The sequence below is a fragment of the Caloenas nicobarica genome, chromosome 3 (assembly GCF_036013445.1).
Source record: "Caloenas nicobarica isolate bCalNic1 chromosome 3, bCalNic1.hap1, whole genome shotgun sequence".
Lineage (NCBI taxonomy): Eukaryota > Metazoa > Chordata > Aves > Columbiformes > Columbidae > Caloenas > Caloenas nicobarica.
Genome location: NC_088247.1, coordinates 47,860,309 through 47,875,862, shown reverse-complemented (window position 1 = coordinate 47,875,862; position 15,554 = coordinate 47,860,309). Strand labels below are relative to the sequence as shown.

General features: G+C 37.2%; 1 protein-coding gene across 1 annotated transcript in view; it reads left to right on the top strand.

The window, feature by feature from the left end:
* The window catches only part of SEC63 (SEC63 homolog, protein translocation regulator), a 59,822-nt gene that overhangs the window by 25,176 nt on the left and 19,092 nt on the right, over nucleotides 1-15,554 (top strand). The window contains exons 5-11 of the mRNA XM_065632639.1: nucleotides 899-960; nucleotides 4,573-4,631; nucleotides 5,376-5,426; nucleotides 7,985-8,093; nucleotides 8,734-8,828; nucleotides 11,505-11,637; nucleotides 13,592-13,684. Coding sequence (XP_065488711.1) covers nucleotides 899-960; nucleotides 4,573-4,631; nucleotides 5,376-5,426; nucleotides 7,985-8,093; nucleotides 8,734-8,828; nucleotides 11,505-11,637; nucleotides 13,592-13,684 — 602 coding nt within the window. The remainder of the gene's footprint in view (nucleotides 1-898; nucleotides 961-4,572; nucleotides 4,632-5,375; nucleotides 5,427-7,984; nucleotides 8,094-8,733; nucleotides 8,829-11,504; nucleotides 11,638-13,591; nucleotides 13,685-15,554) is intronic.

The window sequence follows — 15,554 nt, the reverse complement described above, 5'->3', positions numbered from 1 at the left end:
TCTCACTTTGCAAACTAGCACTCTGTGCTTGGTGATACAGTTTGGTAGTTCAAATGCTAAGTGCAAGGGCTGTAGCAGAGGCATATCGTGAAGTAAATGACAGTGAAGTTCCTTAGCCACACAGTCTTGAAAGAATATGAAAGTGACCCATTCAGTGAGTCTGCTTGTTAATGAGTGTGAGACTTGGAGATGATCAGGAGACGTCTGACTCACTGGGTTCCTTCTGTGAGACAAAATCTTCCTTATAGTGAATGTGTGATGTTCTGTTTCCTAAAGCGGTATCCTTCCTGTAGTAACAGGGATTCTGTTAGAGGTGGTGTAATATTGCCAAGAAACTGTCACTACAGGACAAGCATAGAAACTTTAAGACTTAGGAGGTGGTGTCTTAATTTATTTCTTTCTTCTTAGATATGAAACTAGGGAGTTCCAGGAAAAAAACAACCACCAAACACATACTGTTAAAGGCTAAAAATCTAGAATAAGAGAATAACAGCTCATATGGACAACTTCTGCTGTATGAACTCGTCCTGTGTATTCACCTTTTTTTTTTCCCCAAAAAAATGACGTTTTCAGCCTTTGTCTTTCAAAATTTGCTCTACTGTAACCTGGCATTGGAAAGTGCTCCTTGAGTGTGCAGTCGCTCTCGTGAAAGGGAGATGTGATTTGTGCACCTTCTGCATCTGATTTCTTTTGCTATCAGAGTGCTAAAAGTATTTGCCTGTGTCGTGAAGGAACACAACAGTATTGTTTCATACAAAAAATAGCAGAAGCTGTTGAGCTTGTTATAAACCATCTCTGAAGGATAGTATAAATATCACACTATAGTTTTTCTGTATGTTAATGATTTAGAGAAATTAATTTACTTCTGTATTAACTCAATATCTTGTCTTGAAACTAGCTTAACTGATGAAGAATCACGAAAAAATTGGGAAGAATTTGGTAATCCAGATGGACCACAAGGTAACAACTGTGAATGAAGAAAGTCCTGTAACTTCTGTGTATTGAGCTCTGTAATACCTGATCATTTGAGAAGCACTCAGATATTAATGTATATGTATATATAGAATATCTTTTTCCTATGATTAGAAGCAATGCATCTGATTAATTCTTTCCTTGTAAAGCTGACTCTGAGGTGATGGTAGGAGGGAAAGGCAGGAAAGAGTTTGCTTTGTCATTTCTCTAACTTCTTATTGGGGAAAAAAAAGGGTATTTTTCTAATTAGTCAGCTTCAGTCAGTATCTGGAGAGAATGGCCAATATTGAGGGAGGTATAGGTGAAAAATAGAATATTTCTCAGCAGGAACTTCCCAATTTTAAATATTTATTGGTATTTAAAATCAGATACTATAAATGTATGTTGAAAAATTAACTAGCCATAATGCAATAAACACATTTCAAAGGGATGTATGTGAGAATATGTATATATTTAAATAAATACTGTATACAAATCTCCCTTCAATTTGCTGGAAGCAGTACTGTGTGAGTGTAACTCTATGCCATCTTCATCTTGAAGGAGTCCTGGTGGTTGTCCCTGTGCTGGTAGATTGTTCCTGGGCAGGTAGCTATGTGGGAATTATCCTGATGGTGGTGTATTGACATTTTACATTAAACGATTGAAACTAAAACAAGAAAGTTCAGAGATTTTTTCCACGCCCCTGTTGTTTGCAGTTGCATGAGTCACTTGCAAAACATCTTTGACTGTTGTTTAAGTGGGCTAGTTGTGAGGAAGAATATTGTATATTTAGCTGGGCTTATTACAAGCAAAAAGGAAACCTGCCATCTGTTAGTACAGATCTCCATAGGTATCTGCTTGTTGACACCCTGCACTTTGCAGGACTAAGTTCTACTGCGTATCAATATGGAATGAGTTAAGGCCAGCTTGGAAGTAGTAAATGGAATTTGTAACTTAATTGTGAAGTTACAGGATGGCATGAGGGAACTCTGTGCTGGAAATTCTTCTTCTGAATTATATCCAGCCAACATGGGAAATTAATTTTAAAAGGGGGGGAAAAAAAGCCCCTGATCCTGTGTTTCAGAGAAATGATCTTCCCTCTCCTTTCTAAACAAAAAAAACCTCCAACTCTGCCAGCTAAATCATAGTCTGACAAAGGCATTTCTTATGGAGTAAGGTGGTGGTTCTGTTTCTTTAACCACTGTTTTATAGCGTAGCAAATTTCTTTCAGTCCTAGCTTCTCTTGGTTTCCTAGCCAGGCAAGTAGGAGGACTGTGTCCCTCTTGCTGCAGAGTACAAATAAGATCTTGCTTCAGAAATGCTGTCACAATATCAGCAAAATGGCACTGTAAATTTTATCCTGATACATGCACAAATGGCTTTCCTAGGACCTTTCCTGATGCTGAACTGTTCTTTGCACCCACCAGCTACAAACTTTGTGTTGCCAAGTCATAGGATTTCAAGTTAGGCAGCATGTCAGTGTCCTCGAAGGGACCTGAGTCTGTGACTTCAAAAGAAAGCTTGGCCAAAAGCTGAGGATTTAAAGGCATGAAGACCCTTGTGTGGTTGTCTCAGAGATTGCTTTCACAAACTTAAGAGACTCTGGGTTCCCAAAGGGCAAAGTGAAATGATTCCTTGGTAGGGCAGTAGTTTGTACTGTGAGTGTGAAACCTCCTGCTCTTCTGGAACTCTAATTCAGATTATGGTGGAGTTGGAGTTCTCTGATTGCTTCTAGGTCTCTCATCATCACTTCATCTGAAGGGTGGGAAGAAGCCTGAAATTTTCTTTCTCCCATCATCTGTTCTGTAACCTTGCTCCACATTGAAGTGTGAAGAGCATTCTAATTTAGTGAAATTCATCTTCTCTTCATTTATACACCTATAGTGTAAAAAAAAAAAAAAAAAAAAAAAAAAAAAAAAAAAAAATCTGTATCTAAGATATGCACTCTAGTTTTTTTAGTTCTGTGTGCTCAAAAAATGGAGATAGTCTCTTCTAGAGGTGTATTCTGGGGTGAGATGTAGCACATCTGGTGTTAGACATGTCTAACCAAGTTAGAGGAGGTACATCCCACCCTCTGTGCCCAGCACAAAGGACTAGCAAGCAGGATTCCTCTCTGTCTAACCAAAGCAGCATGGAGGTTAGAAGCAGGCAAGAGTTTCTTGTCTTTGGCATGACTTGCTCCTTTGCTAAAAGTGAAATACTAAATGTGCAAAATCATTTGAAGAGTGTTTAAAAGCAGGTGAGGGGACCTGGAAAGTAAAAATATATGGTTTTGATAATGTAAGGCAGTTTTAGTAGACTCTTTCCCCTTGGTATTTGCTAGTGCTTCAGCTCAGTGAGCATGGATGGGGACAAGGAGACCTTCAAACCAGGAGAGAAAGAGCTTCATTCTGAACTACTTTTGTTTCTGGAACAGTTTGAAGCTACTGTCCTAAAGGTCAGGAATACTGTGAGAAACTGGAATTGATGCCACCAATAAAAGACACATATATTTAGTAAATTCTTCTAAAAATCCATAACCAGTAACACACAGGGAAGTGCTTCTGGACTCTTCTCCAGAGGAGGGCATTTCCCATAACTTAATGTGGTAAATTCACTGGCTGTTATTCTGTTGAGCTCCTAAGCTTGAGGTGTGGTCAGGTTGGTCAGATGTTTGAGTCTCAACAAATAGTTGTTTCCAACTTACCTACATAGACGTCATGTTAGGCTTGTGCATAACAACTGGTTGTCCGAGTTGGTGGCTGTCACAATCTGTTAGATAAAATTCTGACACTGTCTCCAAGTACGTAGAGGATGCTAGCCTGTCCTTATTTAAGTTAATACTCCTCATTGATACCTACCAGTACTGAGGAAAGGGTGTTTTCTGGTTTTGTTTTTTATTAAGCAGATCCTAGAAGTTTGTAGTTTCTTTTTTTTTCTTTAGTTTCTTGGAACTCTTAGTGTTGGGATAATTAGTGTTTTCAATGTTCAATTTATTACCACTACAGTGTCAAGCTATTTTATGCTATTCTGTATTCAGATCTGTGTACTGTACATGTTACAAAATCATGTCTTCTGTTTTCTGCAGACTAAATCCCTTTTAATTGAAAGATATTCCTTTCTCTTGCTTACTAATCACACAAAAATTTGAACTGGCAGAGGGTTTTGTTTTTACAATTTACAGCTTGGAACACTTTTGCAAAGTTATAAAGTTATAAAACTTTTTTCCATATAATTCATTTGCTCAAACAGTTTTCTTGCAGTTCATGTATTTATGGAACTATATGTATTTAAACTGCTGAAAACTCTGCAAGGCAAAGCTCATAAATATTTCCATCTGTGAAATCTTTCTCTTTTTTTTAATGTATATTAGTCTTGCACGTCTTTCACTGCAATATATTAAACTAAAGTATTTGGTATTTCAGATGTTGTATTTGTCTTATTTTATTGTATATTTGAGTGTATTTCTAATTTGTTTTTTGACTTTGCTAAGTTTGTTAATTTTGCTTATTAAGAGTGATAAACATGAGGATTTTTTAATGGATTGGTGATTTTGTTGGGTTTCTTGTTTGTTAGACTCAATGTGACTTTAAAACAATTCCTTAATATTTCATAGTGAATTCATGTTCTTTCATCCTACAGCTACAAGCTTCGGTATAGCTTTGCCAGCTTGGATTGTGGATCAGAAAAATTCCATTTTGGTGAGTCAGCTTACTTAGCTCAAGATTCGAAGGTGAACTTTCAAGTGTTCACCTTAAAATGTTTGTGCTTAATACTGTGCATTTTAGTCAAAACATGTCGTTAATAATACTTTGGTGCAAATGCACATCTTTGAAGCAAATTTCAGAAGTGATAAAGTAGCTTAAATCTAACCTTTGAAAGTAAAGTATTAACATGCTTGGAAAGATCTCATTGCAATAATAATGAAGTTGTACTGTGGTCACCCCTGCTACAAAGTGTGTGTTTGCTGTTGCAAGGAGACACCACACAGAACTGTTATTTGCTGGATTTCTGTAGTTCCATCTGGTTTGCTAGTGATGCTGTAATCAGACAGTGTCTAAATGCTCTCCTCTTGCATATGTTGCTGCAAAGTATTTGGCTTACCCGCTCAATTTCCCTTAAAGCAGTAATCATCCCTGTCCACAGCATCACAGTTCAGCTGCCAACTCTTTAATTGTTAAAGAAACCCACCTGAGACAATGTGTGGATGATTGAAAAGATTACTTACACTGAAATGATACTCCTGATTTAAACTCTACCCAACTGATTATGTTACTTGTAAGCGGTTCTTCAGAAATAGTGACGGGCATTATGCAATAAGCTTACTTTAATTATTGCAGGCTTGTCATAATAGTACTTGGCTATATTTTAGAATAAAGATTAAGCAAGAGTGGTATTAAGTAGCTGAAGTATCTAATGCAGTACCTTTCATAATCTTTCTCTAGGTTTTGCTTGTATACGGATTAGCATTTATGGTTATTCTTCCAGTTGTTGTGGTAAGTATTATCTAATTAATATTCTACCCTCTGTAAACAAGCTGTAAGCAAAGCTGTCTTGGATGTAAGTAGAGTTGTTTGTTCTTGCCTTTTGTGGAGACAGTGAGCAAACAAGTTTTTTTTTAATATGGGTGTTTTGTTTTATTATGGAAAAAGTGTAGCTGCTGTAGAGTATCCAGAAAAATGCAGTGCCATTATAGAGAAAAGGCTGTAAGGAAATTATTAGATATCACAAGAGTTAGACTGAATTATGTAATTTGTCTTGTACCTTCTGTCATTCGTCACATGAAAATTAATACGATGTGATGGTGAACTCGAGTATATTCAGTGTTGTTCATGTAGAGCCAAGACCGAGATATCTGTAGCTGGTGGTACTAGAATGATTACTGCATGTGGAACAGGTTGATGATTTTTCTCCTGGCAGCCTTTTTTTTTTTTCTTCAGTTTTTATTGATCTTCAGCATGCCATGAGATATCTGCCCTTGAGTTTTCTTTGTGTGAGGGATCTATCACTGGGTGAGTGGTATTTCAGGGCTCTGGTTTGCCCTACAGTGTTGGTTTTGAACAAAGTCCCTTATCCAGTGATGGTGCATTTGGAGTATGGCATAGAGAAAGACTCAGAAAATTGACACCCAGAAACCTTCATGCTCTTGGGAAGAAGATTTTCATTTGAGAAAGTGTCCTGGGGTCTTGGCAGCTGCTTGTATCTCTTTGTGCAGAGGCTCAGCCAGGTATTATCCCTTCTCTTTGAGAGTCTTTCTCCATAATTGAAGATTTAGTGTAGAAAATTAGATGTCAGTTTCAACAACTTCTTGAATAAGAAGTCTAAAATCCAGGGTACAATGTCTACGTATTTTTGCTGTCTTTCCTTTTAGGTTTCAATTGGTGTCTGTTGATACTTTTTTGTGTATGTGTACTTTTAGTGATTTATACCAGGTTTATCATAGCTCAAGTGACAGTAAACATCCTTTCTGGTGTTACAAAACAATGTCCTGAGCAGAGGGGAAAAAAAAAATCTGCCTCCTCTTGCCCTTATACCAGATGTAGACTGCTTTGTTCAGACTTGTCACTGTAAATTTCTTTTATAGTCAGTGAAGAGGAATCGATGTTTTTATGGAGCAAGTTATTTTATAATTTCATTCTAAAGTAGACATACAAGATGATTCATGCCTTTAATGGGTCTATTTCTATTTTGTGAATCAATAAAGAAGCCGAAGTTAACTACAGTGTAGCCATCCTATATGTGAGATAGGCATCTAAAATAAAGTAAGGGTAGTTCCATCCTTTGAATCCAGATCAACAAAAAAGGAAAATACTGTTACGTAGTTCTTCCTAGACCTCCACTGACCTAAATAATGTTCTGTGCATGAGCTGAGATGAGCTGTATATGCAAAAGCAGTTAGGGCAGCCTCTTTCATGTAGATTTGGACTGGCTATAATTATATTTTTCTTCTGGTACCTCTGCTTAGACAAAAATGTGGTAGCTATGGGGTTATAATCCAAGTTTTTCTGCAGAAAAAGCTTCCAAAAAAGTTGTGTACTGTTTTCTGTCAGGGTTCATCTATTTGTGGAATAATCAAACCTAAGTTATTTTAAAAAAAGTTTGTGGGGAGCCAGTCCTAGAGCATTTCCCAAATAATTAAGTGAATTGTAGAGTTCTTTCTGTAGTAGGGGAATTTACACTATTGCCTGTTAAATTAGCAGTAGTAAGCATCACTTACTACTTTACAGCTTGTTACTTTTCACTTGTGAGAAACTTCGGAATAGATTGAGATAGATCTTGGATGTTTTTTCTAATGCTAGTGAGCTTTGCTTACAAGGAGGAGTTTAATGAACAGACTGCAGTTTATAACCCAGCACACCTTTTTTCTTATATTATAGAGAACACTCACTGTACAGTGAGTTCCATAATTTGAAGTCAGTGGTGTAATGCTAATGAGGGAATTAGTGGAGTGCTTCTGAAGATTTAGAAAACCTTTTCTGTCAGCCTGAAGGCGTATGGCTTAATTCTGAAAATTTGCAGCAGGAGCACTGGGCCACCTCCAGGTTCCCCTTCTGAAAAGCGTTTTCTGATTAGGTGACTTAAATGTTGTGGTTTTTTTTTTTTTTTAATTCTAACGAAAGAACTCTCTTATGTTGTTGCTGGCTTGGCACCTTGGTCTGCCTAAACTGAATGTTATTTGAATGCCGTGTTGCATGGTAAGGAGAAAGTGGTAAATCCAGTGAATTTACTGTTTAGTGGATTCACGACAATAACACCAAAACTAAAGCAGTGTATATGTGCACATGTGCTTGTGTTGTGGGGGAATTCTCGACGCTAGAGATCATCTAAAAACTTTTAGCATCAGATTCTCTCAGATGAATATATTGGTGTGCTTTTAAAATTTGTGTCAGCAAATATTTTTTGTTCCCTTCTCCTTTCTGAAATTCAGTTGACCTTAACATAGGTAAAATCAGTTTGGCTGAGTTACCTTGTTGTAAACAGATGTGAGGTGATCCAGCACAGCTGTTTCAATGGTGCATTGTAGCTGACATTAGTTTGTTCTTAAATGTCTCAGGGTTCCTGGTGGTACCGATCAATACGATATAGTGGAGATCAGATCCTCATTCGGACAACTCAAATATATACATATTTTGTCTATAAAACACGGAACATGGACATGAAACGTAAGTAAAAGGCACTTTGAAATGTTGCTGTGTCCATCTGGAAATATCAATCTGCTGATGTTAAAATGCTTTTGCTTTATAAGCCTTTGTTAGGTTAAAATAACGTTTCTTGACCTTTAGAGTGTTTTTAAAAACTTCATTTAGTTGTAAGTGAAAAGTATTCTGTAAGAAGATGAGTATTTGGGAGAGGGAGTTATATAGATCTATATGTCTGTTTAGAAAAAAAAAAAGGATATTGCATGTTGGGAAAAACATGCTGACCTGCCCGCGGTCTTATTTTTGCAAGTAGGCAAAAATAGCTTTGATTTGCTCAGAAGAGAACTTCCTCAAAAATTAGAAAAGAAGCTCGAGTAACTGTTGCTGAAAAAGCTGGTTTTGTGAAGACATTTAAAGTCAAACGCTGGACTTGGTGCCATGCAATATGGAGCCTTGAGTGAGCTCTCTTGTCTTGTGCCAGGCATTGGTTCTTGCCTCCTTTGCCCTGTGGCAGCAGTAACTGACCCACTGAACAGAGAACATGGATATTTATGGTTGTTGGGGGAAGAGTGGGAGTAAGTTTTATGGCTGATGGTTCTGAAGAGCTCAGTGGCATAAGGATGTTGCTGACATTTTCTCTGTCTGCCTCTAATTATTTTTGCAGGGCTTATCATGGTTTTAGCAGGGGCATCCGAATTTGATCCTCAGTACAATAAAGATGCTACGAGCAGACCAGCAGACAACATTCAGATACCACAGGTTAGTTATATCAAGAGGTGTTTTATAAATAATCAACCTATTCAAAGGAAGAGGGAGATGGCGCTTCTAGGTGAACAGCTGACAGAATTCAAGTTCTCAAGGCACTAATTTTGTTGAGATGTCACTGTATCCCTTCAGAATTAGGAATTAGAAGCTAGACTTGATTTATTTTCATTTTTTTAAAGAAAATATAATGTTAATTGATGATAATGCTTAGCTTAAATGGAATCAGTTTAGTATATAGACTGCTGGGTTGGGTTTTTGGGGAGGTGTAAACTATATAGGGAATTGGTGTCAGTCCTTAAAAATTTTGAGTATTGATATAAAGAGATGATCACCATTTGATAAAGTTCTTTAGAATCACTAACACAGATCTGGTTAAATATGTTAATACTGAAATAAAATTATCTGATGTCTGAATTAATAATGTCTTTAGATATTATAAAGATTCCTTAATGAATGTGTGTTCCCCTCTGGTTGCCTTTTATTTTCACTTCTATTCAGTCTTCCCAACAGAGATGACATAATGCGTACTGTGGCAAATAATTATTGCTAGCAGAATTTTAGGAAGTCTTATTTATCAGAAACAGTTTGGTTTTAAGAAGTTTAAAGTTCAGTATAGAAATGCTTCAATGAAAACGTTTTGAGTTGGCAAAATGGGGGGATGGTAGTCTCACAGATTTGACCTTTGAATGCACACAATTGAATTTTCAAGTCATAAACATACTTTGATGTCCTGAACATAAAGAAAATAGACTGATACCTCTTTACTGAATTGTCTCTATCTTTTTTACAAATTCTTTATCATCTTGGGTACTTGAGAAGGAGTTGGAATTGTGGTTAGATGAGGTTTTTCAGCAGTGGGAGTGCATGACTGGAAAAGATCACCTTGATAGTCAGTTCTTCTCCTGTGCTGTTGCAAGCAATGGTATTGTGCAAGCCCTTTGCATTTAATCGTTCTTTATTTGAAAGGCAGTCAAGCCTCCTGTAACCATGTCCTACTGAGAAGCTGTTCCAGAACTTGCTCTTCTAGTGGTTAGGAAGCCTTGTTTGTGACCAATTTATAGCCATGGTTTTTGTCGTCATTACTCTTGAGTCTAAATGATTCTTGCTGTGTATATCAATGCATTTATAGGCAGAAAAGTAGCCTATTTGTTCTCTTTTTGTCTTTAGCTAAACTAGAAAAGCCACTGTCTTTTAATCTTTTCTTTCCCAAAAGGCTCTTGATTTCCCTCATCCTGCTATGTGCTGAATGGGGTACAGTTCCCAGTTGATATATTTCTAAATTTTACATTATTTTTTTAATCTGCTCAGAATTGTCCACAGCATTCCATGTTGTCTTAGCAGTGCATTAGTCGGTGGCACTATTATTCCTATATTTCTGCAGGGAATAACTTCAGCATGCTGTTCTTCACAACTGTTTCGTATGGTGGTTTAATACAACCTGTGTGGGATCACTGCATTTTCTGAATTTCTCTTGTCTTACGTACCTCTGTTTTCCAGCTAATAAGCTGGAAATCTTCGACTTGCAGTTCTTGTTAGTATGCAAGTGCATGGCCTTGCATTTTAAAAAAAATTGATTTAGTTCTGATTCCAAAGGTCCAGTAATCAGTGTCATGTGTTCCTTTTTTTCTGAGTGAATGGCAGTACAAGTCTCTGAAGCATCTGTACAAAAGGGTATTGCTAATAATTTTTACTAGTGTATCTTGCTTTTGGTGGCCATGATCATCGTTCCCATTTATATTTTACTGTTTTATCATAAACCCAGTACCAATACTTTTTATAAAGTTTTCTTACCAAAGTTTTACTCTTCTTGGTCTGGTGTTATATGAGGATGTACTTGCAAGGAACTTCTTGTTAAAAGGTCTTTTTTTCAAGTGTAGGGAAAGACTTGTCAAAGGTCAGCATTGCCTGGCTGCTGATATCCTAACTTTCCTTTGTGGCTGGATATTTTGGAACCTCAGGTGGCTTATTGGTCTAAAAAGTGAAGCTTCTGAGTCATGTGTGAATTCTTATAAAGTATGAGCTTCTGTTCCTCAGCGTTGCAGCTTCTCCCTCCAGGGTCTTCAACAAATTCAGATGAGAGAGAACTGTTTGAACTGTGCATCTTGGTCTAGTCAGGATCAAGAGAGATCATTCTGAATAAAGAAAACCACGATTTTTTTCAAGTTGGTGCTGTTTATATATAAGTTAAAATACTTCAGCCTACCAGGCAGTTCAGGCTTAGAACACTCCTTCCTGTGGTACCTGAGACTATTTCTGAGGAAGTTGGCTGGGTCTTAGATGGGTAAAAGGTCTCAAGGTGATGCTGTTGCTGGTGCATATTGAGTTTAATATAAATACCTTAGAAAACCTTGGCAATAAAATTGAATTAAACCCCCCCATATCTATCAACACAAATTTACTCATTGCTAGGCAAGGCAAGTTTCTTGTGTGCAAATTTTAACTTCATCCCCACTCCCACGTTGAAACAAGGCGTTTAAAGACTTTTTTTACTTTTTGGAGCTGGGATATGGATAAAAATGGCTAATGTTCATCTCTACAGAACTTTTCAGGGAAAAGTTACTTAAAGGCTTGCTTCTGTGAATGTAATTTTTTTCCTTGTAAACTGTTCTCCTCCTGTATTTTTCTCTTTACCACCAAACTAGCTATTTGTGTTTAACTACTTTATTTTAGCTAATCAGAGAAATTGGTGGCATAAATTTAAAGAAGAATGAGCCTCCGCTTACCTGCCCTTACAGCCTGAAAGCCAGAGTTCTGCTGTTGACTCATCTTGCCAGGATGAAAGTTCCTGAGGTCCTTGAAGAAGGTAATGGCTTCTCCCCTAATCAAATATTGTTGAAAACAGAGCAACCCATTGCATGCTACAGTACTTGTAATTCTTGTCCGTTTAAAGAGTTGTATGGTTCTCTGCTTAGTAATCTCTGTGTAGGGTACTTAGTTTTTCAACTTTAGTGACTCTTTAAAACATTTACTTAGCACTTATTCTTTTGGCAGCCCTGTAATACCGATGTCCTACTTTTTAATGCTTTTTGGCTGTAAATATGACTTTAATTTTGTTTCTCTCTGTAATAGAATAAAAAGTTAAACATTTAAAGTATATTTGTTTTTCAGAGTAAAAAAAATCCAAGATGAGCATAATATTGCTCTCTATAACATTTCCATGCATGGTTATTTTTGGAGTTTTTTTGCTTGCTGTGTGAAGCAAAGATGACAAGATTAGAACTTTAAATAGCAGTTACATATGAGCTTCAGGTTTTGTTTTGCAGTTTTTCATACTTAGAATCATAGAATGTCCCAAGTTGGAATGGACGCACAAGGATCTTGAGTCCAACTTGTGTCCCTGCACAGGACAACCCCACAGTTCACACCATGTGTCTGAGGGCGTTGTCCAGTCTCTTCTTGAACACTGTCAGGCTTGGGGCCGTGACACCTCCCTGGGGAGCCTGTTCCAGTGCTCCACCACCCTCTGGGTGAAGAACCTTTTCATCGTGTCCAACCTGAACCTCCCCTGGCACATCTTCCTGCCATTCCCTTGGGTTCTGTCACTGGTTGCCAGAGAGAAGAGATCAGTGCCTGCTCCTCCTCCTCCCTTTGTGAGGAAGCTGTAGCCGCCATGAGGTCTCCCATCAGTCTTCTCCAGGCTGAACACACCAAGTGACTTTAGCTGCTCCTCATATGGCTTCCCCTCCAAACTCTTCACTGACTTTGTAGCCCTCTTCTGGACGCTCTCCAGTAGCTTAATATCCTTTTTATCCCGTGGCGCCCAGAACTGCACACAGTGTTCCAGGTGAGGCCGCACCAGTGCAGAGCAGAGCGGGACAGTCGCCTCCCTCGCCCGGCTGGCAATGCTGTGCTGGATGCACCCAGGACACGGGTGGCCCTCTTGGCTGCCAGGGACACTGTTGGCTTATGTTCAACTCGCCATCAACCAGAACCCCCAGATCCTTCTCCGCAGAGCTGCTCTCCAGCATCTCGTCCTCCAGTCTGCATGTACAGCCAGGGTTGCCGTGTCCCAGGTGCAGAATCTAGATCTTGCCCTTGTTGAACTCCATGCAGTTGGTGATTGCCCAGTTCACTTGTAAATATACAAACTGAAATGTTTCTAAATGCCATTCTTCGGTTTCAACCATGAAACTCATGGTTTCTTAGGCTGACCAGCAAACTTGAGATGTTCTATATTTTGGTGCAAATTAAAAAAGAAACAAACAACAAACCAGTGAAGATGCTATGGTTCAAATTTTCCAATTTCTTTTAAAAGAAAAATGAGTTTTAAATCTTCACTAAAAGTCTCTCATCTTCCTTGCTTCTTTTCTTAGTTGCTGTTTTTACTTACAAATTCAGAGATCTGTATTCAAGAGTAGTTAGTACTTTACAAAGTTTTTCCCAAAACTAGCGTTTCACTTAAGAAATCCTTTTTTTAACCTGTGATTACCTAAAGAATTCACGCTTTTTTAATAAGATTTGTAAATTGCCCGTGCCATACTGTTGCTTTTCTAGATGAATGTAATAAGTACTTCTTCATTTGGTGTGGAAGCTGCTTGTCTGGCTTACAAAATTTGTGTTCCCTCTCAGCACTTGTTCTTTCCTGTTTTGTCAGGGGATCTTGCAGATGGATGTGCCAATGAGAATAAAGCGGTATTTTCAATAATACCAGAATGAATGAAAATTAAGACCACACCATTAAATGTCCAGTTCCTGTAAACTCTCTCCTTTTTTCCTAATAGAAGTGCAGTGTAATTGCAGCCAGTTATGTCTTGCAGATCAGCAGTTTATCCTGAAAAAGAGTCCTGCGCTACTTCAAGAAATGATTAATGTGATCTGCCAACTCATAATAATGGCTCGAAGTCGGGAAGGTAAGAAGAGAAACTGTATAATTAAAGCTAGTAAATATGATTCTTCATTGCAGTGCTTCATGAGGTCTTGGATTTTTCTGGGAGAGTTAACCTGTGATATTTAGTAATGCCTAAATGCACTTTCTCTCTTTTTACTATAATGAGAGAGTTATCTATTTTGGGGATGGAAATGCTGCTGCCTCTGCTAAGCTCTACTTTGAAATATTGAGTATATGTGTATGGCTTGTAACTTTTGTAATTAATTGCATTTAAGGATAAATTTTTAAAAACCTTTTCTTAAAGATCTGGTCCATTTTTAGTAGCAAAGCTCTTAGTATAACACAAATTATACTTTTTGTTCATCCATCTTCTCATTTGAACTTGTACAGTTCTTCCTCTCCGGTTTTGAGTGTCAGTTGTTTTTTTGGATCATTTCTTTGCTGTCATTTTTTGAGTGTTGCTCATATTTCTCCATTTCAGGATCCTATGCTGTTTAGCTTGCTGTGTAACTTTTTTTTTTCTGAACTTGTAGAGGCAGGTGCTTTGCTGTAATTGACAGAAATTACAGTTTAATTGAAATAGAATATTTAAGTCTTTATTTTAACTGTAAAAAGGCAATTACACTGAAGATAGTTGCTTGCAGTGTAAAAAACCAAAGACTTGGATCTCATTCCTTCATTGCAACAAACATAAGCAGGGCATTTTTTGTGCCAAACTGTTGGCCATTTTGTTTGCTATCAGGTAATACGTATTGGTTGATCTTTACTAGACCAAAACACCTTTAACAAGCATTGATAGCCTCCTAAAAAGAATGGTTTGGGGCAAGATCTTTCTCATCACTATAGCAGGTGGTGCTGGAAATTGTGTTCTGTAACCAAATAAAGTATGAGAGAGGGGTTATGAGCAGATAAGGATGTTGTGTGCTGACTTACGTGTCCTACTTTAGAAAGAAATATTGATTAAATGTATTTCTAATTCTCTTTTAAACCCTCTCTTTACTAGCCTGTGAGACTGCTGGGGAGAGAACTTGAAATGTGGAAGTAATCAGTAGCCATATTTCTTGTTGTAGAAGTAATCTTCACCTAACATGAGATTACATTTATTGAGTGTCATATTAAGAGTTCAACCATGCATCTTTTTTGTGAATATTCTTCAGACTAGCACTGTAACAAAGTTGCAAAGATATGCTGTGAAACTTTATTAGTTTAATGGTTTAATAATTTTTTTCATAAAAAGCTAAGTAGCTGTTTTGGAAGTGTGGTGTGGAATTTTTTATATATATATATATAGATAGCTTAATAATAATACTTCAAACCTCCAAAAGATTTAAGATAGCCTGTGTATATATTAGTTGACTAGGAAATACTTGTTTTCTCTTGTGCAGAATGCAACCAAAATAATACAGCCAGGAAAATTTTTTTAATGCAACGGAACTAGAAGTATTTGGAAAATGAAAAACACCTATAGCTCTTTTGAAAGCTGAAATAAGATACGTAACAGAGTATATGATATACATTACAACTTGAATTACCTCCAAGTATCTGTATTCTTATCCTCTTCTATGTGTACATGGTGATATTTTAGTTTGACAGTAAAATGATTATTTATAGATGCAGTGTATTTAATAAACTGCCTTGACGCTCCACAAAATTTAGATTTTAGCTTAAAATTAAAAAATCAAATGGGTATTTTGGAAGACAATAGTGTAAACTTAAGTTTCCATTTGCATGTGAAATAGAAGTGATGATTATTAAAAACCAAACCAAACCTAAAGAACTTCTAACAATTTCTAGAGGTTATCATGATCCCTTCCAACATCAACGAGTCTGTGAAAGTGGATGGGAATTATGTATGGTACAAGTTCCTTCCATAGATTTTTGAATAAAATAAC